At 39.6% G+C, this 23,817-nt stretch overlaps 1 protein-coding gene across 1 annotated transcript; it reads left to right on the top strand.

Moving 5' to 3' along the window:
* The first annotated feature begins 586 nt into the window (after positions 1–586).
* Positions 587–18,674, top strand: LOC108398423 (dol-P-Glc:Glc(2)Man(9)GlcNAc(2)-PP-Dol alpha-1,2-glucosyltransferase). Its single transcript, XM_017662414.3, has 3 exons — positions 587–900; positions 1,959–2,156; positions 11,407–18,674. Exons 1-3 carry the CDS (start codon positions 730–732, stop codon positions 12,460–12,462), a joined length of 1,425 nt encoding a protein of 474 aa, XP_017517903.1. The 5' UTR covers positions 587–729; the 3' UTR covers positions 12,463–18,674.
* The last annotated feature ends 5,143 nt before the right edge of the window (positions 18,675–23,817 follow it).

The raw sequence follows: 23,817 nt of genomic DNA, 5'->3' as shown, positions 1-23,817 counted from the left end.
GTGGACTATGAATGAGGATTTAGCTAAAACCCTATTCGAGAGTATCGACATTTGAAAGCATATGCTTTCAACGCAAAACATCCCCTAATTAAATTCATTGAGCAGTGAAGAATTTCTCTTGGTTTGCATTTTACCCTGAAAGTCTCAATCTTAGCCTCCACAATCAATGCTTCCCTCCCACCCTCCAAAGTTAAAGAGATCAAATGTTTTGGAATTGCAGGTTTTAGTAATTTAGTTCACTTGAAAGAAAACCAGTAACCGGGGGTAAATGTGCAAATCTAAGTGGCCATTGCAAACGTGGGGAGATGGCGCCCTCTGCTGGTAAGGGATGGGGACGAGCAGGAACAAAGGCGAAAGTGCTTTGCGGATGTAAACCGCGGTTTTCCTTTCAAAGCGTCCGGCCAAGCCTCTCCCTAGCCGCGGGCCGCCGGAGCCCGCCCCTCCCTGCGGCTCTGGCCACTCAGTGCGCCCCGCGCCACATGATTGACAGCGCAGCAGCCCGGTCCGTTACCTAATCTCGTCCTCGGGAAACAACGACCCGACCCTTCCGGAAGCTCGCGGTCCGCGCTCTCCCGGCAGCCTTTGCCTTCCGGCTCAGCGCGGTCCCGTCCGGCCAGTCCCGCCTTGCGCGCCCATTTCGAGCCAGTTATAAGCTCGACGATCCAGGCTCCGGAAGCTGGCACCTTCTCTCCAGGACTGGGTTCCTGGGCGGCGGCTTCGGGGTCGAGCATGGCGCAGCTGGAGGGTTACTACTTCTCGGCTGCCCTGAGCTGCACCTTCTTGGCGTCCTGCCTGCTCTTCGCCGCCTTCAGCCGCGCGCTGCGGGAGCCCTACATGGACGAGGTCTTCCACTTGCCGCAGGCGCAGCGCTACTGCGAGGGCCGCTTCTCGCTCTCCCAGGTGGGCGCCCCTCGCCCTGGCCTCCCTGCGCCGGGATGTGGCGGGCGCTGCGGTCCGGCTCCCGTCGCAGCGCCGACACGCTAGCGAGGGAACGGAAGCAGGTCTGCCTGCCGGGAATCGGGGCTCGAGGTCGGCCAGCGGGGAGCTGAGGGGCCGCCCCTCCGGGCAGCCGGTAGCAGCTGCCCCAGGTTTTCGTCCCTATCCCGGCATTAGAGGCCTTGGGCTGCGCCCACGAGCTGTCTGCGAACCCCGCTGCGGGTGGGCAGGGCGGGCAGGGCGAGTCTTCAGCCGCCAAGAAAAGTTACACGAATCCTGTCCCTGGTGGTCTCGGGAACCTTCTGGATAAACTGACAGAGAAGTGGGCTCATGTTTGAGTATATAATTAACACATAGATACATAAAAAAGTAGACATCCTGCCTTTTCTGATGGAGCAATACAGAATAGTGGTCAGAAAGAGAGTCTGGTTTGAGAAAGACCTGATTTTAAATCTTGGCTCTGTTACTGACTAGTTACATGGCCTAAGACGTTTTCTGAGTTTCAGATTTCTCATCAAAAAATGACAGTAACAGTAGGATCTACTATAAGGAGTGTTGCAGGATTAAATAGAGGATTTAGCCCAATTCCTGCTCGTTCATATTACCTGTCACTCTGGAGCCTGTGGTTTAAATTCTTTAAACACTTGTTTCTCTCCAAATCTGCCAGAGTCCCAGCTGAAGCGGATGGTTTCATCAGTTTTAAAACTGAAGCATTTGTAATTTTAGAACCAAAACACAGGCTCTCTGCAGAGGAAGTCTTGGAAAACGGATATTGATTTTAAATTGCCTTCTGGTTGCTGGTATCTTAATAATCACAACGCGGTGCAGAGGCAAAATTATAAGCAAAACTTTCCTTTAGAGAAGAATCTGATCTGCCTGGGTCTTATTTTCCTGTGTCACAGAATAACTTCTTGAACTGCCCCGTTGCTGTTTTAACGGTCGGTGTCCTTTGAGATCTTCGTGTTGGTCCTGTCGTATTACCTCTTGCTTTGCTTCATTGGCGGCCTTTGATTTTTTTTAAGTGGGATCCCATGATTACTACGTTACCTGGCTTGTACCTGCTGTCGGTTGGAGTGGTCAAACCTGCCAGTTGGATCTTTGGATGGTCCGAGCATGTCGTTTGCTCCATTGGAATGCTCAGATTCGTAAATCTCCTCTTCAGCGTCGGCAACTTCTATTTACTGTATTTGCTCTTCCGCAAGGTGCAGCCCAGACACAAGGTAGGTTTTCAGGACAATTGGTTATAAGTTTCTGTGCAGTCAGGTCCACGACTTTGATGACTTGCTTTTGTGAGATTTGGTGAAAAGTGTCTTGACGAAAATGTAATCTACAAAAACTGAATTCTACGTTTCCAAACTAAGGAAAGAAAAGCCTTAATTTTGATAGGACGCAGTAGGTTCCACACCCACAGTTTAGAAGACATTTGTATTTATTTATTTATTTTATTTTATTTTATTTTGTAGATAATTATTTTTTATTGAAGGGTAGTTGACACACACTATTACATTAGTTTCAGGTGTACAACACAGTGATTCAACATTTATATACATGATAATTCTAGGTACCAGCTATCACCATACCAAGTTGTTACAATATTTTGACTATATTTCTTATGCTATACATTATATCCCAGTTACTTATTTATTTTACAATTGGAAGTGTGTACTTTTTTTTTTTTTATGAGGGCATCTCTCCTATTTATTGATCAAATGGTTGTTAACAACAATAAAATTCTGTATAGGGGAGTCAGTGCTCAACGCAGAATCATTAATCCACCCCAAGCCTAATTTTCGTCAGTCTTCAATCTTCTGAAGCATAACGAACAAGTTCTTACATGGAGAACAAATTCTTACATAGTGAATAAGTTACATGGTGAACAGTACAAGGGCAGTCATCACAGAAACTTTCAGTTTTGATCATGCATTATGAACTATAAACAATCAGTCCAAATATGAATATTCGTTTGATTTTTATACTTGATTTATATGTGGATACCACATTTCTCTCTTTATTATTATTATTTTTAATAAAATGCTGAAGTGGTAGGTAGATGCAAGATAAAGGTAGAAAACATAGTTTAGTGTTGTAAGAGAGCAAATGTAGATGATCAGGTGTGTGCTTGTGGACTGTGTGTTAATCCAAGCTAGACAAGGGCAATAAAACATCCACGGATGCAGCAGATTTCTCTCAGAACAGGTGGGGAGAGGTTCTAGGCCTCACCTCTGTTGATCCCCAATTTCTCACCTGATGGCCCCCCTGCGACTGTGCCTGTCTTAGGTTGTTCCTCCCTTGAGGAATCTTACCCGTCTCTGGCTAACCAGTCATCTTCCGGGGCCATACAGGGAAATGTAAAGTTGGTAAGTGAGAGAGAAGCCTTATTGTTTGAAAAGGTTAGTTTTTTACTTCTTTGCAGATTTATGCCCTGTGGCTTCTATGCCCAGCATTTGTCTTGAGGTATCTTTACCACCTGGAAGAATTATGATACATGGTAAATTTGATATGAGGCTCGAATTCTATTTAAGGGTTGTAATTAGGAAGGAAAAAGAAAAGCTATAGAAGTAGCAGGCGTAAGAAAACATGGGAAGATTATTTCTTTGACATATCTTCTTGTAGAGTAACATAAGCATGTATAGGTTTTAAACTACTAATTAAATTGCGCCCACACATTAACATAATACGAGTACAGTTACATAACCAAAGCATACCTATAATTACCAGCCATCTCCAGTGAAACCAAGAAAACCAGTTAGGCACCTTAGGCATTTGTGAAAACTTATCTATGATACAGTGGATATTGTCCAACTGAACTTGAACAGTCTGAGAGAAATCAGACAAATTAAAACAGCCCATTCCTGGGGACTGTTCACATCCCATATGTTCTTTTAACAGTAAATAGTCTGTAGTTGTAAGATTTTGGAGCGCTACAATTTGCACTTCTCCTAATTCTTGGTTGAGTTCCAACAGTATAGATCCGGTCGAATTTGTTGTTTTACTGTATGCACAGGCCAGCTTAGATATCTCCTTCTTCATTCCCATGGCAAGTCCAGGAACCGGTGGGTGAGTGCATCTACACCTGTAGCAGTGCATGGATCTTGTTGGGGTTTTTTGATGATCATCTTCTGGCATGAGTCTTCCAGAGAGTGCTGATGTTGGAAGTTCTTTTTCATATCGTATCTTAGTTCATTTTCCGGGTAGCCAACTTAGGCTTTGGTCCTCTGTATAACCAGGTCCCCCCTATAAACTCCTTTACGGTCACTGTCCATCAGCATAGCAAAATGTTGTAGAATCACTACTTGTCTTCTCTGTGTTGTACAGCCCTCCCCTTTCTCCCCCCACCATGCATGCTAATCTTAATACCCCACTTCTTCTCCCCACCCCCTTATCCCTCCCTACCCACCCATCCTCCCCAGTCCCTTTCCCTTTGGTACCTCTTAGTCCATTCTTGAGTTCTGTGATTCTGCTGCTGTTTTGTTTCTTCAGTTTTTCCCTTGTTCTTATACTCCACAGATGAGTGAAATCATTTGGTATTTCTCTTGCTCTGCTTGTCTTATTTCACTGAGCATAATACCCTCCAGCTCCATCCATGTTGCTGCAAATGGTAGGATTTGCCCTTTTCTTATGGCTGAGTAGTATTCCATTGTGTATATGTGCCACATCTTTTTTATCCATTCATCGATCAATGGACATTTAGGTTGCTTTCAATTCTTGGCTATTGTAAACAGTGCTGCGATAAACATAGGGGTGCATCTCTTTCTCAAACTTGATTGCTGCGTTCTTAGGGTAAATTCCTAGGAGTGGAATTCCTGGGTCAAATGGTAGGTCTGTTTTGAGCATTTTGATGCACCTCCATACTGCTTTCCACAATGGTTGAACTAATTTACATTCCCACCAGCAGTGTAGGAGGGTTCCCCTTTCTCCACAGCCTCGCCAGCATTTGTTGTTTGTCTTTTGGATGGCAGCTATCCTTACTGGTGTGAGGTGATACCTCATTGTAGTTTTAATTTGCATTTCTCTGATAATTAGCGATGTAGAGCATCTTTTCATGTGTCTGGTGGCCATCTATATTTCTTTTTTAGAGAACTGTCTGTTCAATTCCTCTGCCCATTTTTTAATTGGGTTATTTGTTTTTTGTTTGTTGAGGCGTGTGAGCTCTTTGTATATTCTGGATGTCAAGCCTTTATCGGATCTGTCATTTTCAAATATATTCTCCCATACTGTAGGGTTCCTCTTTGTTCTATTGATGGTGTCTTTCGCTGTACAGAAGCTTTTCAGCTTGATATAGTCCCACTTGCTCATTTTTGCTGTTGTTTTCCTTGCCTGGGGAGATATGTTCAAGAAGAGGTCACTCATGTTTATGTCTAAGAGGTTTTTGCCTATGTTTTTTTCCAAGAGTTTAATGGTTTCATGACTTACATTCAGGTCTTTGATCCATTTTGAGTTTACTTTTGTGTATGGGGTTAGACAATGGTCCAGTTTCATTCTCCTACATGTAGCTGTCCAGTTTTGCCAGCACCATCTGTTGAAGAGACTGTCATTTTGCCATTGTATGTCCATGGCTCCTTTATCAAATATTAATTGACCATATATGTCTGGGTTAATGTCTGGATTCTCTAGTCTGTTCCATTGGTCTGTGGCTCTGCTCTTGTGCCAGTACCAAATTGTCTTGATTACTATGGCTTTATAGTAGAGCTTGAAGTTGGGGAGTGAGATCCCCCCTACTTTATTCTTCTTTCTCAGGATTGCTTTGGCTCTTCAGGGTCTTTGGTGTTTCCATATGAATTTTTGAATTATTTGTTCCAGTTCATTGAAGAATGTTGCTGGTAGTTTCATAGGGATTGCATCAAATCTGTATATTGCTTTGGGCAGGATGGCCATTTTGACGATATTAATTCTTCCTAGCCATGAGCATGGGATGAGTTTCCATCTGTTAGTGTCCCCTTTAATTTCTCTTAAGAGTGACTTGTAGTTTTCAGAATATAAGTCTTTCACTTCTTTGGTTAGGTTTATTCCTAGGTATTTTATTTTTTTTGATGCAATTGTGAATGGAGTTGTTTTCCTGATTTCTCTTTCTGTTGGTTCATTGTTAATGTATAGGAAAGCCACAGATTTCTGTGTGTTGATTTTGTATCCTGCAACTTTGCTGTATTCTGATATCAGTTCTAGTAGTTTTGGGGTGGAGTCTTTAGGGTTTTTCATGTATAGTTTCATGTCATCTGCAAATAGTGACAGTTTAACTTCTTATTTACCAATCTGGATTCCTTGTATTTCTTTGTTTTGTGGCTAGGACCTCCAGTACTATGTTAAATAACAGTGGGGAGAGTGGGCATCCCTGTCTAGTTCCTGATCTCAGAGGAAAAGCTTTCAGCTTCTCGCTGTTCAATATAATGTTGGCTGTGGGTTTATCATAGATGGCCTTTATTATGTTGAGGTACTTGCCCTCTATTCCCATTTTGCTGAGAGGTTTTATCATGAAAGGATGTTGAAGTTTGTCAAATGCTTTTTCAGCATCTATGGAGATGATCATGTGGTTTTTGTCTTTCTTTTTGTAGATGTGGTAGATGATGTTGATGGACTTTCGAATGTTGTACCATCCTTGCATCCCTGGGATGAATCCCACTTGGTCATGGTGTATGATCCTTTTGATGTGTTTTTGAATTCGGTTTGCTAATATTTTGTTGAGTATTTTTGCATCTACGTTCATCAGGGATATTGGTCTGTAGTTTTCTTTTTTGGTGGGGTCTTTGCCTGGTTTTGGTATTAGGGTGATGTTAGCTTCATAGAATGAGTTTGGGAGTGTCCCCTCCTCTTCTATTTTTTGGAAAACTTTAAGGAGAATGGGTATTATGTCTTCCCTGTATGTCTGATAAAATTCTGAGGTGAATCCATCTGGCCCAGGGATTTTGTTCTTTGGTAGTTTTTTGATTACCACTTCAATTTCATTGCTGGTAATTGGTCTGTTTAGATTTTCTGTTTCTTTCTGGGTCAGTCTTGGAAGGTTGTATTTTTCTAGGAAGTTGTCCATTTCTCCTAGGTTTCCCAGCTTGTTAGCATATAGGTTTTCATAGTACTCACTAATAATTCTTTGTATTTCTGTGGGGTCCGTTGTGATTTTTCCTTTCTCGTTTCTGATACTGTTGATTTGTGTTGACTCTCTTTTCCTCTTAATAAGTCTGGCTAGAGGCTTATCTATTTTGTTTATTTTCTCGAAGAACCAGCTCTTGGTTTCATTGATTTTTGCTATTTTATTCTTCTCAATATTATTTATGTCTTCTCTGATCTTTATTATGTCCCTCCTTCAGCTGACCTTAGGCCTCATTTGTTCTTCTTTTTCCAATTTCGATAATTGTGACATTGGACCATTTCTTTGGGATTGTTCTTCCTTTTTTAAATATGCCTGGATTGCTATATACTTTCCTCTTAAGACTGCTTTTGCTGTATCCCACAGTATTTGGGGCTTTGTGTCGTTGTTGTCATTTGTTTCCGTATATTTCTGGATCTCCATTTTGATTTGGTCGTTGATCCATTGATTATTTAGGAGCGTGTTGTTAAGCCTCCATGTGTTTGTGAGCCTTTTTGCTTTCTTTGTACAGTTTATTTCTAGTTTTATGCCTTTGTGGTCTGAAAAGTTGGTTGTTAGGTTTTCAATCATTTAGAATTTACTGAGGCTCTTTTTGTGGCCCAGTATGTGGTCTATTCTGGAGAATGTTCCATGTGCACTTGAGAAGAATGTGTATCCTGTTGCTTTTGGATGTAGAGTTCTGTAGATGTATTAGGTCCATCTGTTCTAGTGTGTTGTTCAGTGCCTCTGTGTCCTTACTTATTTTCTGTCTGGTGGATCTGTCCTTTGGAGTGAGTGGTGTGTTCAAGTCTCCTAGAATGAATGCATTGCATTCTATTTACTCCTTTAGTTCTGTTAGTATTTGTTTCAGGTATGTTGGTGCTCCTGTATTGGGTGCATATATATTTAGAATGGTTATATCCTCTTGTTGGACTGAGCCCTTTATCATTATGTAATGTCCTTCTTTGTCCTTTGTTACTTTCTTTATTTTGAAGTCTGTTTTGTCTGATACCAGAATTGCAACATCTGCTTTCTTCTCTCTGTTGTTTGCATGAAATATCTTTTTCCATCCCTTGACTTCAAGTCTGTGCATGTCTTTGGGTTTGAGGTGAGTCTCTTGTAAGCAGCATATGGATGGATCTTGCTTTTTTATCCATTCTGTTACTCTGTGTCTGTTGATTGGTGCATTCAGTCTATTTACATTTAGGGTGATTATTGAGAGAGATGAACTTACTGCCATTGCAGGCTTTAAGTTTGTGGTTACCAAAGGTTCAGGGTTAGCTACTTTACTATCTTACTGTCTAACTTAACTCGCTTGTTGAGCTATTATAAACGCAGTCTGATGATTCTTTATTTCTCTCCCTTCTTATTCCTCCTCCTCCCTTCTTCATATGTTGGGTGTTTTGTTCTGTGCTCTTTTTTAGGACTGCTCCCATCTAGAGCAGTCCCTGTAGGATGCCCTGTAGAAGTGGTTTGTGGGAGGCAAATTCCCTCAACTTTTGCTTGTCTGGGAATTGTTTAATCCCTCCTTCATATTTAAATGATATTCGTGCTGGATACAGTAGTCTTGGTTCGAGGCCCTTCTGTTTCATTGCATTAAGTTTATCATGCCATTCTCTTCTGGCCTGTAGGCTTTCTGTTGAGAAGTTTGATGATAGCCTGATGGGTTTTCCTTTGTAGGTAACCTTTTTTTTCTCTCTGGCTGCCTTTAATACTTTGTCCTTGTCTTTGATCTTTGCCATTTTAATTATTATGTGTCTTGGTGTTGCCCTCCCTGGATCTCTTGTCATGGGAGTTCTGTGTACCTCTGTGGTCTGAGAGGCCATTTCTTCCCCTAGTTTGGGGAAGTTTTTGGCAATTATTTCTTCAAAGACACTTTCTATCCCTTTTTCTCTCTCTTTTTCTTCTGGTACCCCTATAATGCGGATATTGTTCTGTTTCGATTGGTCACTCAGCTCTCTTAGAATTCTTTCATTCCTGGAGATCCTTTTATCTCTCTCTGCATCAGCTTCTCTGCGTTCCTGTTCTCTGTTTTCTAGTCCATTAATGGTCTCTTGCATCTCGTCCATTGTGTTTTGAAGTCCTTCCAGAGCTTGTTTTATTTCTGTATTCTCCTTCCTTAGTTCTTGCATATTTCTCTGCAAGTCCATCAGCATGGTTATGACTTTTGTTTTGAATTCTTTTTCAGGAAGACTGGTTAAATCTATCTCCCCAGGTTCCTTCTCAGGGGAAGATGGGGCAGATGCCGAAGCTGTCTGGGTTAGTCTTGTCTGGATCATATTTTTTTGCCTTTTCATGTTGACAGGTGCTATTGACTGTCAGCTGGGAGGGCCAAACTTTTCACTTGCTACTGGCCTTTCTTTACTGAGACAACTGCGACCCCTAGTGGCTTGTGTTGGATAATTGCATGTAGACTGGGTCTTTGTGTCCTGCCCAGCCGATATGGAGGAATTTCCCTTTCTGTGGGCGGGGTCTGCCTTAGGCTGTTTCTCTGCTTTCGCAGCGCCTGGAGGGGTAATGGACCCGGGGGGCTGTTTGGCTGTTTACCTCCGTGAGGGGTCTCAGAGCTGTTGCCCAGGGGGTTAGTGCGCCCGGTTTTCCCTGTAATTTCCAGCCACTGGGCTGTGACCTGTGTTGTATCCATCCAGCTGTTATGTCCCTGTCCCTTTAAGACTTTCAAAAAGCACTCACTTTTCTTTGTCACAGCGGCATCAGCTTTGGAACCTGCTCAGAGGTCTTGCTGCCCTATTTCCCTAGTTTCCAGCCCTCCACGCATGCACTGTGTCTGCGCTCTGGTGCGGGTGGCTGGGGCTGGGTGTTTAGCAGTCCTGGGCTCCCTCTCCCTCCCACTGGGAGCTGGGGGGAGGTGTGCTCGGGTCCCGCCGGGCCGGGGGTTGTATCTTACCCCTTTCACCAGGCGCTGGGCTCTCACACATGTGGATGTAGTCTGGCTGTTGTCCTGTGTCTTCTGGTCTCTCTTTTAGGATTAGTTGTATTGTATTTTCAAAAATATATATGTTTTTGGGAGGAGATTCCCACTGTCCTCACGCCGCCATGTTGGCTCTGCCTTCCCGACATTTGTATTTAAATACTTGAATACCTCTAATTTATTTGTAAAACCTGAAGTAAATATTTGTGACTCAAGTAAGTTCAGTAGATATTTATTGAACGTATTCCATGTGCTGGGCACTGAGACTACAGGGGTAAATAAGGCATTATTTCTCTTATGGAACTTTATCTTCTTTGGAGGAAACTGACTTTACCTGAGGAACTTTGATGTGGTTCAAGAATGCAGGCCCTGGAGGGGGGTCGCTTGGGCTTGGATTCTCTCCATGTACTAGTGTCTCTGTGTCTTCATCTCTTAAATGGGAATAATACAGATTCTACCTCATAGGCTGTTATCAAGAGCAGGGGAGCTTAATAAATGGCAGGTGCTTAGAATAGTGCCTGATAGAATAACTCAGTAAATATGAATTACAGCAATTATTTTTAACTCAAGTTATTTCAGTAGCTAAATTATAAGAGGGAGATGGGTATAAGGTGCTGTGGGGACACAGTGGAGGACAGGAATGGGTGGCGTTGGGTAAAGCTTCACAGAGAAGATAGTAACTTAGCTACTCTTGATGAACGGACAGGGCTGTCGGGGAGAATGAATCACAAGGGTGTAAATACAGGGACGCCGCAGAAGTGGGTGGGGCCCCACGAGCATTTCACCGGCAGGTGATGTACAGCTCTTACTTTTATTCAAGCAATCTTAAATCATCTGATCTGGTGATTTAGATTTAGTGGGTGGGGATACAATTCAAGGCAGTAAGAATACTTTCAGATTCTGAAATAGGCCAAAAAAACATTTAAGTTTAGACTGGACCTACTGTTTTCAGGGAAATCCCTGTGATTTCACCATGAAATAGTAAGGTCATTTGGTATAGTGGTGTACCTCTCTATACGCATTTATATTCTCTCAAGTGCTGAATTGTGAAGGGATATCTTTAAAAGAAATGGGTGGTAATGTTCAATAAATGCTTATTGAAGGTGCTAAGACTTAAGCTCAGGAAGTGGAACCATGTGCCCTATGTCCATTCATCTCCACAGAATTCAGTTCAGTGTCTTGCAAACAATAACTCCCTAACTCTTTGTTGAATGATTCAAAGCATTTCAGACCATAGAAGCTTTGGCACATACACGTATTGTCTTAATGGCTCCCAAACTGATAGGTGTGTGAGAAGTACCAGAAAGTGTCCTTATAAAAGTATAGTGTGTTTTTGCAAAGCTGGAAATAAGGTTAACATTGAATAGTTTTATTGAAAGAAGATTCTGGTCATTTTTGTTTTTCAAAGACTCTATTAGTTCAGGAGAAATAGCATATTTTTTTAATTGTGGAAAGAGTTTTAACTGTTTTGTCTTCCTTCTAGGCTTCCTCAAGCATCCAGAGAATCTTGTCAACATTAACATTAGCAGTATTTCCCACACTCTATTTTTTTAACTTCCTTTATTATACAGAAGCAGGATCCATGTTTTTCACCCTTTTTGCCTATTTGATGTGTCTTTACGGAAATCATAAAACTTCAGCTTTGCTTGGATTTTGTGGCTTCATGTTTCGTCAGACCAACATCATCTGGGCTGTGTTCTGTGCGGGAAACATCGTTGCCCAGAAGCTGACTGAAGCTTGGAAGACTGAGCTACAGAAGAAGAAAGAAGAGAGGCTTCCCTCTGTTAAGGGGCCCTTTTCAGAATTCCGGAAAATTCTTCAGTTCGTCCTGGCTTACTCCACGTCGTGCAGGAACCTGAGCGCACTCTTCTTCCTCACGTGGCCATACGTCCTCCTGGCCCTGGCGTTTTGTGCCTTTGTGGTAGTTAACGGTGGAATTGTTATTGGCGATCGGAGCAGTCATGAAGCCTGTCTACATTTTCCTCAGCTTTTCTACTTTTTCTCGTTTACTCTCTTTTTTTCCTTTCCTCACCTGCTGTCGCCTAACAAGATTAAGACTTTTCTTTCCTTAGCTTGGAAACGTAGATTTCAGTTTTTTGTGATTACCTTAGTCTCTGTATTGTTAGTGTGGAAATTCACTTATACTCATAAATACTTGCTGGCAGATAATAGACATTATACATTCTATGTGTGGAAAAGAGTTTTTCAAAGATACAAAATAGTGAAATATTTGTTAGTTCCAATCTATATATTTGCTGGTTGGAGTATAGCAGACTCACTGAAATCAAAGTCAGTTTTCTGGAATTTAATGTTTTTCATATGCTTATTTACTGTTCTAGTACCTCAGAAACTGCTAGAATTTCGTTACTTCATTTTACCTTATGTGATTTATAGGCTTAACATACCTTTGCCACCTACATCCAGACTTGTTTGTGAACTGGGTTGCTACACAATTGTTAACTTCCTAACTTTTTATATCTTTCTGAATAAGACTTTTCAGTGGCCAGATAGTGAGGACATTCAGAGGTTTATGTGGTAATATCAGGAATATCCTGAAGTCAAGAAATAGACATTATTTAGACTATTTCCACAGTGACCAACTGAACAGGGAAAATTACAGACTTTGTTTTAGCTGTAATGATGATCCTCAGATTACAGTAGATTTTTGTGTTTTAAACAGTAGATGTATGTGTTTTCAACATATATGACAAGTCCAAGCAAGTTAAATAAAAAACTGAGAAAAGTTGAAGACCTGCTCCATAAGCCTGAATAATGATGGGAAAATAAAATCATTCACAATTACTTGATGATATCTCTTTGATACTGCTGGCTATTCAAAAAGTCTAGAAACTTTTTATAGGTAAGAGTTTAAGAAAATTGGCATGCTTTATAGTACTGGAATTTGTTTATTTTCAGAAAGCAGTAGCAGACAAAATATTTGAAGAATATTTACAAATGATCGGGCACTCTTCTTGAGTGAACGTTGCTTAATATTTGAGTAAATAATTTTAATCAGAAGGCAAAATAGACTCATGTAGTTAGAAAATGTTACAAATAAGAGGCTCTTCTGTCTTTAGGAATCAAGTTGTTGACTTTTGTTAAAAGTCTAGAAATCAAGATGCTCTTAATGCTGATTCCTAATACGAAATAATGTGTTGGCCAAAGATACATTGTGTTGATGATAATAACCTTTTAAAAGATTTCCTTTCTGAAATATGTTACTGTATTAGTTTCCTATGGCTACCATAACAAATGGTCACAAGTTTGGTGGCTTAAAAAATTTCTCTCACCATTCTGGAGACCAGAAGTCTAAAAAATCGAGGTCTCAGCAGGGTTGTTCCCTCCGGAGGCTCTGCAGGATGGGTGGTGCCTCCGCCCAGCTCTGGAGGCTGCGCACAGTCCTCAGAGTTCCCTGGTTTGTAGATGGTGGTGCATCGCTCCCGTCTCCTCCTCTGTCCTCATCTTTCTCTTGTGAGGACAGTGTTATTGGATTTAGGGCTGCCCTAATCCAGGAGGGTCTCAGTCAAGATCCTTATCTACATCTACAAAGACCTTTTTCCAAATAAGGTCACATTTACAGGTTCCAAGTAGACATATCTCTTTGTGGGACACTTTTCAACCCACTGAAGTTACCAAAGGAGATTTTAGGAAAAACCTCATAAAATTTGTAGGAGATAATTTCTTTGCTGAGATATTTTAAATAAAAGTATATCTTTACTAAGAGGTTAAAATAGGGGACTTAAAAAGTCACATAATTATGAAACTAGAAGTAACTGCTATGATTTCATGTCCAAAAGAAGAATCTAAAGGCAGCTTAGAAGTCATCTGATCTAGTCTTAGCTCTGTAGAGTTGGACGCAGCAGCTCTGGTGGGGTTGTTCGTGTTGGTCTTTGGGTTTGGGTCCTGCTTGCTGAGTACATTCCCTGGGTTTCATTCCATTGTAGAGAAGTAGTGACGTATTAACTCAGACATGTAAGTTTAGGACTGTGACTAGAATGCCTCTTTCAACCTGATTTTATGTTTCTAAACTTCAAAAAATAACTGAACAAATTACTTTGTCTTCAGTGTTGGATTTTGCTGTCTCTGGTTTTCAAAGAATGAGTGGATTTGGGAAGTATTCTGCTCTTACAACCATAAAGTCATGCAAGTGAAAATTGCAAGTATAGTCTTGAGTAATAAATATAAAGCAGAGTTGTTGTACCCCATTCAGTAGTTAGAAAGTAGATTGACTCTAGTTCTAACAGTGGTTGTAGGACACATGTTCTTACCCAAGCCTTAAAAATAAAAAAACATATTAGGCAAGAAAGTACACTCAAAGAAATTATTATTTTATAATGCAGTTCTGAGTTCCAGGAAGTCAGAATTGAAAAAAGGGATGTGTAATGTAGGAAAGACAGCTTTCTTGTCTGATACTATTAATGTGAGGTTTTTGTGTTTAGGAATATTTCTGAGATGAAAAAAACCTTTTCTTCTCTAATCTGGTCTGGCAAAAATGAGAAAGCCATTCTCCCCCATACATTGGAGGAATTACTGTTCCAGTTCATTTTTGAGTGTTGAGTCCCTGCTGTTTTAAGAATCTTTATAGCAAATCACATTCAGAAGGAAAAAGGTTATGTGTTTTCCATGAAGTACATAAAATACAGTATTTAACATTTTAGAAAAGAATGCTGTGAATTAAAAGGTGCTATAGAACATTGCTTTTAGAAACACCATAAGTTAATGTTTTAGATGTTTTTCAAGGTATATTTTTTGACATGAATTTAAGAAAAATCATACTTAGTTGAATTTCTTGATTAAAATGTAATTGTAAAATAAAATATTGATAATCAGCTAGGGTGCCTGTGCAGCCTTGCAGTTATTACCATCTTTTGTTAGGATTATTTTAAACAATATCGTACAAAAAGACTTAGGCCATAAATGCTTAAACACAGTAAGAAATCTTTTTGAGCTGTTTTGATCTTATGTGAAATTCTATAAAGTGCTATCTGTATATTAATATTAAGATTCCAGTGTGCTGTTTCTTCACACATTATTTGTGTTTCCTCATAGTGGATACCCAGAAATCTTTTCCAATGCATCTGGATATGTATTTAAATTATTTTGAAATTCAATAATCCTGAGTTTAAACACAGGATGTGTCACTTTAGTGAGAGAAATTATGTTATTTCTCTGGCCCCTTCCTCCTCTTCTTGAAGTGATTTCTGGTATGTGCTTAGTCTGCTGTAAAGTATCTTAATATAAATAGTTTAATGCAATTTATTTCTGATCAATAGCTTAATGTAGTAATCTGCTAATTTGAATTTAACTGCATGGGGCTTGACCTTTTGTTCTTAATATTCTAAAGACAGGAAAGGAGATGAAAAAGAGAACCTCAATTTTTATTTATACCCCCTAAATAGTAGACTGTTATTTTAGACTCACTTTTAAGTAAAATGTTCATGTAAGGAATAAATTCATGTTTGGTAGGTTAGAGAGCATTTATTATCTTTGAAGCAATGAAAATTACATTAGAAAGTGAAAAGAAAGAAATATCACACAAATAGGAAAAAGTTTTTCTGATGGAAATTTAAATATGGCTTAGGAACCATGAGCTTGTAAAAAGAAGCACTTAACATGGGAGTTAGAATTTCTGTTTTTTTATTTATTTGATTGTGGCTTTGAAATCAGTAAGGTGAGTGTCTCAGTCTTTCGTCCTCATTTCAAAGGCGAATAGCGTTTGTCCTGACTGGTCAGCGCAGCAGGTGCGGGGCCTGCTGCAGAAAGAAGTCAGCCTGTCATGTATCCGAAGTCCATAAATATATGCCCAGTAATAAATACTGAGTAAATGTATCTTGAGTGAAAGTTTTAGTATAGAAAGAAGTGAATATGCTAGAAAAAATATATAACCATAAACTAATTTTAGGAAATGTTCATAGTGAGAGCCGTCATAAACTTTATTCTGCCTGAATTTTCTGACCTAGTTTTAAAATGTTTTATTTAATACAGGTTTAATACTTATAGTTACTTGTAAATATATCATATTACAGGATGTTCTTTCAAAATTATTGTTTATTTAAAATGAGTCCATTAAATTACAGTAGCAGAACTGGCTTTTAAGGGAAAAGAGATTTCAACCAGTTACAAATATTTCATGTTATTAGGCTACCTTTTACTATGTGAAAGATAATTATCTTTTATTTAGGATTTTAAAATATATTTAAATGTTGACAACAAGACAAACATTTCCAAATTCGTAAAACTTGTATAGCTGAAAAAATTATAATAAAAATGGATAGATTGAAGATATATTTTTAAACAATAGCCACAAATCCAACATTAAATTCTTTAACATTTGGAAATTATTTCTAGTGTAAGAAATTTTGCCACAGTGAAGTAATCCAATAATATTTGTATTGTGCTTTTCAAAATATGAGCATTTGATGAATTTGATGTTAACTTGAGCTCAGTGCATTACCATCACATAGGTGTTTTTCTGAGAAAAATGTTAAAACATTGTATTGATTTTTCACACTGACTGAAACTTCAGTTCAGTTGAACCGTGTGTATGAAAGTAATAGCACCAACCATTACCTGTGGTGGTGACCTGCAGCGCCCTGGGTGCGCACTGGCTGATTCACAAATGCCGTCCTGTTTGATCCTACTCGTTTCTTAGGAGGCAGATACTGATTTCTCTCTGACTGCTGAAGAAAACTAAAGTTGGGCAGGTCAGGCAACTTGCCGCAAGTTAGTGCTCTGAAGAACACAGATGGACTCCCAAGCCTGTGCATTTCTCTGCCTCACTGTGAGAGCTTTTCGTTAAGAGAGCTGTAACTCTGTCTTTACTTTGCATTAACCAGACCATTCCTGGCATGTTATTTTTTCTTGATGAATGTAGTCATTTTCAGATCTGCTAGAAACTTTAAAGGCTCATGAACAGATGAGTGTTTATAAGTTGTTGGAAGAAATGGCTGAAAGAATACGTAGGATGTTTAACTTGGAGAAGCAGAGATCCTGACTGGTTAAACTCTCATAATTGAATGATTATTTGGAAGAAGGATTGGACTATTCTGTATTCCCTGAAGTGTAAATCAAGGGCCAGCAGATTTCAACTCATGAAAACCGTACATTCTCTAATGTATCCAGAAAATTTCCCTGCTTCCTGGAGGCAAGATTTACATATACCAGGGATGCCTAGAAGAGATTTAGATAGCAACAGTAGACAAAATAAAATGGCCTTTTATGATGCCTCACAACTCTTTGATTTGAAATTCATAAGTTTGCTGCAGCTGATTTTTATTTTGCATTAATTGGTTAGTCGTGGTGAAGTATTTCTGGCGACTTGCATGCTGTCTTTGATACATTTTTAAATTTCTGAACAAAACTGTACTTCAACTGTTTTTAGCTATAGTGTCTGAGAGTACTTGCTAAGTATTTAATTTTTCTGTTTTTCTAATTCCTTTTACATTAGTGAAGAGAGCGTGCTCCTATTTGAAAAAGGGTTTCCTCCGACAGAAAAATGAACATGATCTATAAACTTTAAAAATGCAGTATCCACTAGGTGGTGGTGGTGTTCTATGTCCTTGTTCAAATGTCCCCGTAATTAAATTTTCCTTATTAGTCTGTGAAAGCATTTTTTATAGTTTTAAGTTTTGAACTACTAAGTAATTTATAGTCATCCATGTGTATTTATTAGATAATAATACTCAAAATATTTCCTGAATTGTATGAAGCTAAAGTATAAGTAAAACAATTGTTTTGTGTTTTGTAATCGTGACGTAAGACTTAACCTAAGGTGACTTAATGTATCTTTCCCTGTCACTTTTGTATCTCAAGCCTTTTTCCCACAAACAGTGGTGATGACAAATTTGAAAACTCCCATAGCGCGTTGTATGGGCCACTGTTTCAAGTGCTTCACCCTTTTTTTATGTCTCATAATAACCCTATGGGATCAGTACTGTTAATATCTCTGCTCTACGCATGAAGAAACTGTAAAGAGATTAAGTGTTTTGCCCAAAATCACCAAATAACTGGCTGAGCTGCAATTGAAACCTAGGCAGGCCGCCTCCAGAATCCGTGTCAACCACTGTCCCTTGGCTGGGGGAGCAGGGAAGGGAGGGCACAGAATCTAACCTCCAATTGTAGAATTTTAGAAAGAGAAATCATGGAGAATATGGTTATCCTCACTATTTTTATAAGTAAGGAGATGAGCCCACAGTAATTCTCACTCTTCCAATGGCAAGTGATCTTCCATCCGCCGTCGGGTCTTCCATCACTGTTTCTGCTATGGTGCCCCCAAAATGGTAAGCGTGTACATACGGATTTAAGGGAGGAAAAGCAGCGCAGGGTCGGAGTCGCTAGCCGAATGCATTTACCTTGAAATAAACACCTTTGTTTTAATGAGAACGATTCCAGCTACCAAGTGGAGGAACATAGTTGTTTAAAAATTAATACTTAGTTTCTCTAAAGAGACTTATTTGAAAGCAAACTTAGTTAAACATGACACTTTGGAATTTTTCTAAATTTTGACTGGAAAAGCTTAATCTTTTAAAAATGTGCTTGATGCTCTTAAGTTTTATATTTTATTAGATGATTGTAAAATGGAGAGGTTTATTTGACTTCTAAAATTGTGGGTGGATGCCATTTAAAACTGATTTTTAAGTAAACCTATTCTTTATAAGAATAAAAGACTTTTTTCCTTTTTGAAAAGTTTGTTCAAATATGGTTTCATTTTGCTTGTAAATAAATTACTGTTTTATAACATTTTATAATTTATCCTGTCTCTGTGACACTCTCTTATCCTAAGCTGGGTGCATGCTAGTGGCTTTTACTTTCACTCCGTCTGTATTAGCAGCCTTTTTATCCTGTTTTACCACCCACCCAATCCTATACTTAAAAGTTTTTGTCTTCCTGAAATAAATAAAGCAGTAATATTTTTAAGTATCTGTAATAAGTGTCCATACCAGCCTGGATGACTGTATATTGTCATGACAGTTATGCCAGTTAAGTCACTGGCTGCTCACCTTGAGCTTGGGGAGGCTTGGGTTTCTTCGTCCAGGTCTAAAGGCAGCCCAGAGCTTTTCCCAAGCACCTTGAACTCGGCAGCTGACCCCTGCCCTGTTTTCAGACTTCCGGCTCTTGCTCTCCCCTGGGTTTCTCCGTGTTTCGTTTGCATACCAGCAGCGCAGAGGTTGGGGACTTAGAGACAGATTTCGGGGTCCCTCCTCTGACTGCCTCCTTTCTGGGATTTCTCTTCATGCACAGCCACTCCAACCTGTCACACCTCAAGCCAGTGGTGTTATAGCCTCCTGACTAGGGTGTGTGCTCACAGGAAAAGTCATGTAAACATTGATTTCATTCAGTGAGATGTTTCAGTTATCAAATCCTGTCCCGTTTTCGTCTGCTTTTGTTTGCTGTATCTTCAGTGCCTTCAAATGGATTTTTTTTTTCTTTTTAAGTTGGTCAATCTGCAGAAGAGTTAGTATGATAAAAGTTCCTCACCATTACCTACCCAGGAAACTGGTCCTCCTTATAGTTGTCACGTGTTATGTATGGTCTTTCTGTTTATGGATAAGGCAGTTGGGGGTTATTTTTCCTCTGAGGACCTTAAGGGGCGTGTTCCTACCAACAGTCTGGGTGGGGACAGTACGTGTTTGGAATATAGACTAATAATAGATGGTGCCCCGCTCTAGTAAATCACAGTACCTGTGATAAATCCAACGGCCATTTGAGGGCCCCTTATGTGAAAATGGTATCAAGAAACACAAAAGTGGTGAACCTGTTCCAGACAAGAGGAATTCAACTTTTAGTTGGGGGCTAACTAATGACAAGTATAATATAATTAAAGAAGAATATGAGAATGAGGTGTTTTACTTTGAAATAAATATTGTATCCGGCTGGCGGGAAAAGAAGTTCATGGGAAAACTGGCCTTTGAGGTAATACTTGGAGGTGTGTGAAAGCCTAGTGACAAACATTCCAAACAGAATAAAGGGGTGACTGGAAATTGCACAGTAAAACTCTCCTACACTTGAGCGGGAGGTGATGGTAACAGCAGCCACCATTTATGCTGCGGGCTATAGGCACTAGTCTAAGTCTTAAATGTGGACTAAGTTATTTAAGCCTTATAAGCACTCTATGAGGCGGATAGTATTGTCCCCGTTTTACTGCTGAGGAAAATGAGGCACAGGGAATTGAAGCTTTGCAAACGGAATGTGGCTCCTGGACCTTCCCTGCTGCTGACCGTCTGAGCTTGTATTACCTGACAGCCTGTGCTTCAAAGGAACCAGGGGTTTTTTTTTAGGTAGAAAATGGATACAAAAAAGAACAATAAGCTGCTACATGAGGGAGGGGCCAGGAGGACCCACAGCCCACAAACAGATCCCATGATAAACGGGGTTGGAGTAAAAAAGCTCTTCTCTGGGAGAGGAGAGTCATATTTCCATTAAAATAAGATGAAGGGCATGCTCTGTGTGCAGCCCCCACCTTCAGTCCTGCTGTAAGTGGTCCAGGGACCAGGGAGGAGGGTGCTCTTAGTAAGGTACCTGCAGGTCGGGGGGCCCCTCTAACACCTTTGGTCCAACAGGTCCTGAGCCCAGGAGGCATGGTGGAGTCCCCTCAGGGAAAACCACGCAGCACATACCCTGTCAGTCTTCCTCATCAAGTCCCGTTGAATATAATTTTCATAGTTTCTCTTACCATCTGTCAGTCCCTAAAAATATGGTAAAAGAACCAAATTTAGGTTGAGAAACCTGGTCTGACTTGGACCATTCACCCTAATCAGGCCTGTGCCTCTGCATCTTTGGTCTTGTGCCTGGAAGACCATCGTCTTGCCAAGTTGCACAGGTGGACTAGAAGACCCGCAGGAAGGGGAGACCTTCCTGATCTAAGACGGTAGTTTTTAATTAACCCCACCTAGAAATCCATGCCTTACACACGGGATTTTGTCCCTTTTCGAAAAGCATGGAAAAATAACACACTGAGCCTAAACAGGCCTTACCTTTTTATTTAGTAGCATCTGAGAATATCCGTGGTGTTCCCTTCAGCCTTCCAAACACCACCCCCCTCAGCCCCACCTTGCTGCCTGCCCACATTTGTATAAGTACTTCTGCAGGTGATGGGCAAGGGAGCTTTAGGAACAGGGCAAGGAAAAGAAGGGAAGCCAAGTGGGAACACTGAAGACAGAAGGGCCGACAGGACGGCAGCCTGGAGAGGAAACATTTCTCCATGTATTGACTCTCAGTATCAATTTCTCCATTAAAATATTTCGTTTGTTTCTTAGGAAATGCTTAAAATGCTGATCTCTCTGCTTGCACAATAAAAATTCAGAGTGATGTTAATCCTTTACTGGATATAACTGTGCTGGGAAACTTTGAATACCTTTTTGCTAATCTTTTTTCAAAATGCATTATCCTAAATTTCACTCAAGATGGCAATCTTGGACATCTTTTCTAGTTGTTGGTCTCCCAGGAACATACCAGTTTATTCATAATGTCATAAATACGAATGATTTTTGTCATTGTTTTTTTTGCAATTCTTTGAACATGTTTAGCTTTAAGCAAATACCTTTGCTTAATTTTTAAAAAATATGTAACCAATAGGAACTTGAATCAAATCATTACAACTGCATCCCATTCCCCATTTTTAAGAATATGTGGAAACCTTTATATTTTCTACTTTTTCTTTTCACTTGGCATACCAGTCAAACCTGGAATTTATGATGTATATATAATGACAAAGTAGTTCCCAAAAGCTTCTCTTGGTGGGAAATTCTTTCCCTTCTATCGGCCATTCTCTGACAGCCATGCTGCAGAGCAGGTTACCTGATAAGCAAAGAAAGCCAAGTGATTGTACTTGTGATGCTATTTGAGTCAGAGTCATAGGAAGTGAACTTTTTAAATATTCACTCATTTTAGCTGAAATAAATGCAATTTGGAAGTTTCTGCAAGTCTCCAAATGGTTTTCAATCCTATATCATGTGACTTACCATGTAGCTTTTGTTGTGTTTGAATTCTATCACTGGATACTTGATAGACTGTTGGTCTTTTTGCATTTTATGTTTGATATTATAGATCTATCCGTATGTTAGTATACTTATATGTGTGTGTATGTGTGTGTGTATATGAAAAGTATGTATATACACATATGAAAAATTCTGTGGGCTATTGATCATCCAATAATAATTTCTCTGTCTCAAAAGAAAGGTAATTCACTTTGGAAAATCACAAGTGTACTAGCATGCAATCTATAAATCTCTAGATGCACTCTTATTTTCTTAGTAAGTCTCCACTTAAATGTTTATCATCATTTAAAATGTAAGGCATTTGTATAATTTTACTTTCTTTCTAATCCAATTTTCCTCTATCAGGAGCAAATTCTTACTACATGGAAATAGTCGCAGTTTATGGAAGAAAAGTAGCTTATTATGAGAACTAATTGGCAAGTATCTAAGAAGAAAACTCTGATCAAATTTATGCTTCATATTTCATAATCGTTTGATAATTTGGGCTTAATATTTGATAAGGGTAAATGAACCATGATCAAAATTAGACCTAAAAACTATAGTTTATAACTCTTGTTTTGTAATTACTAAAATAATTTTTCCTCTAAACAATAAGGGACCAAAAGGGATTAAATAAGATGAAAGTAAAGCAACTTTCCACCGCCTGTATACTAAATTTAGACAGCCTGTCTTTTGTATAAATTAGCAAAGCAGCTGTAAAATGTACACAACATTCAAGTGGTATCAGCAGACCAGGATTCAAGTCCTGCTGCCATTAACATGCTATGTGGTCCTGGATAAGCAAACCTGCCCAAGATCCAGTAAAAAAAGAAAATACCAGGAAATGACCTGACAGCTTTAGTCAAACGCCATGTAAGGGGTATGTACTGCTTTTTAAACGTGACTCGGGTTGTGCTCAAAATAGTTTAATTAACTTTGATCATAATTTTTGTGTAATGTGAAATAGTATTAGATAACTGAATCATTATTTACCATCTGCAGGAGTGTTGTGAAATGGTTTTTTACATTACTTAAAATGGAATTTATTTCTTCAACTTGAAAAGACGTGGACTTTGGTAACTTTTGTGAATTTTTTTGTATACTTGCTAATTATTACAGTTTATGAGGTTTTTGTCTTCTAAAAAACAGCATCCAATTTGATGTTCTAAAAAGTGTTACGTATGTTACATTACTTAAAATTAAGGTTAGTTGGGTTTTTCAATGATGTAAGGAAGTGATATGGGGAGTCACTAAGAATAGGGGTTAAAAGAGGATATTGTCTCCCCAGCTACATCTGACATGTGACTCCGAGGCTTATAGGACTGGAATGTAAATAGCAAGCCTCTGGGAAAAGTGAGACAACAACTCAGTACCAGCAGAGAGAAAACCTTAGTTCAAAATATCCACCTTCCCGTTGGTCTGCTCTCTCCTTCCCTGCACGAAAACCCACAGGTTCTGATTGATCGGTCCGCTTCCACTCCCGTTTACGACACACACAATAGGCAGGCTTTCACTCTGAGCCCTACTGGAACTCACTCGATATAACCCGTAAACATTCTCCTCTGACTCGGATACCAATTGCTGGCCCAGTCCCTTAGGCCAACACAACATGGTCGGTTAGATGAAGAACATAAATCACGTGTCACATCAGCCTCATTCAGAACTAACTCTCTTGGAGCTGTTCTCATAAGAACATCCATGGATTCATCTAATAGAGGAATATATCACGTTTTACAACAGACACATTTTTATCATAACAAATTTAGGTAATACATGTGGTTTTATTTTCAAAATTTTCTTCTTAAAGCCCCCATAAAAATGTAATTCCTGGATCAACCAATACCTATTTGCTAAGTATCCAAAACTCTTCATTTGCTGTGAAAGGATGTATAATTTAACATCAGATGTGAAGATAAATA

This window comes from Manis javanica, chromosome 15 (assembly GCF_040802235.1).
Source record: "Manis javanica isolate MJ-LG chromosome 15, MJ_LKY, whole genome shotgun sequence".
Taxonomy (NCBI): domain Eukaryota; kingdom Metazoa; phylum Chordata; class Mammalia; order Pholidota; family Manidae; genus Manis; species Manis javanica.
The sequence above is the reverse complement of the archived record's forward strand: the minus strand, read 5'-3'. Positions and strand labels throughout refer to the sequence as shown.

What these genes read in the sequence shown, in the direction of transcription:
- LOC108398423 (XM_017662414.3), top strand. Translation starts at nt 730, where the DNA reads ATGGCGCAGCTGGAGGGTTACTACTTCTCGGCTGCCCTGAGCTGCACC. An exon ending in GCCGCTTCTCGCTCTCCCAG is followed by an intron (nt 901 to 1,958) that starts GTGGGCGCCCCT and finishes ATTTTTTTTAAG; the next exon opens with TGGGATCCCATGATTACTAC. An exon ending in AGGTGCAGCCCAGACACAAG is followed by an intron (nt 2,157 to 11,406) that starts GTAGGTTTTCAG and finishes TCTTCCTTCTAG; the next exon opens with GCTTCCTCAAGCATCCAGAG.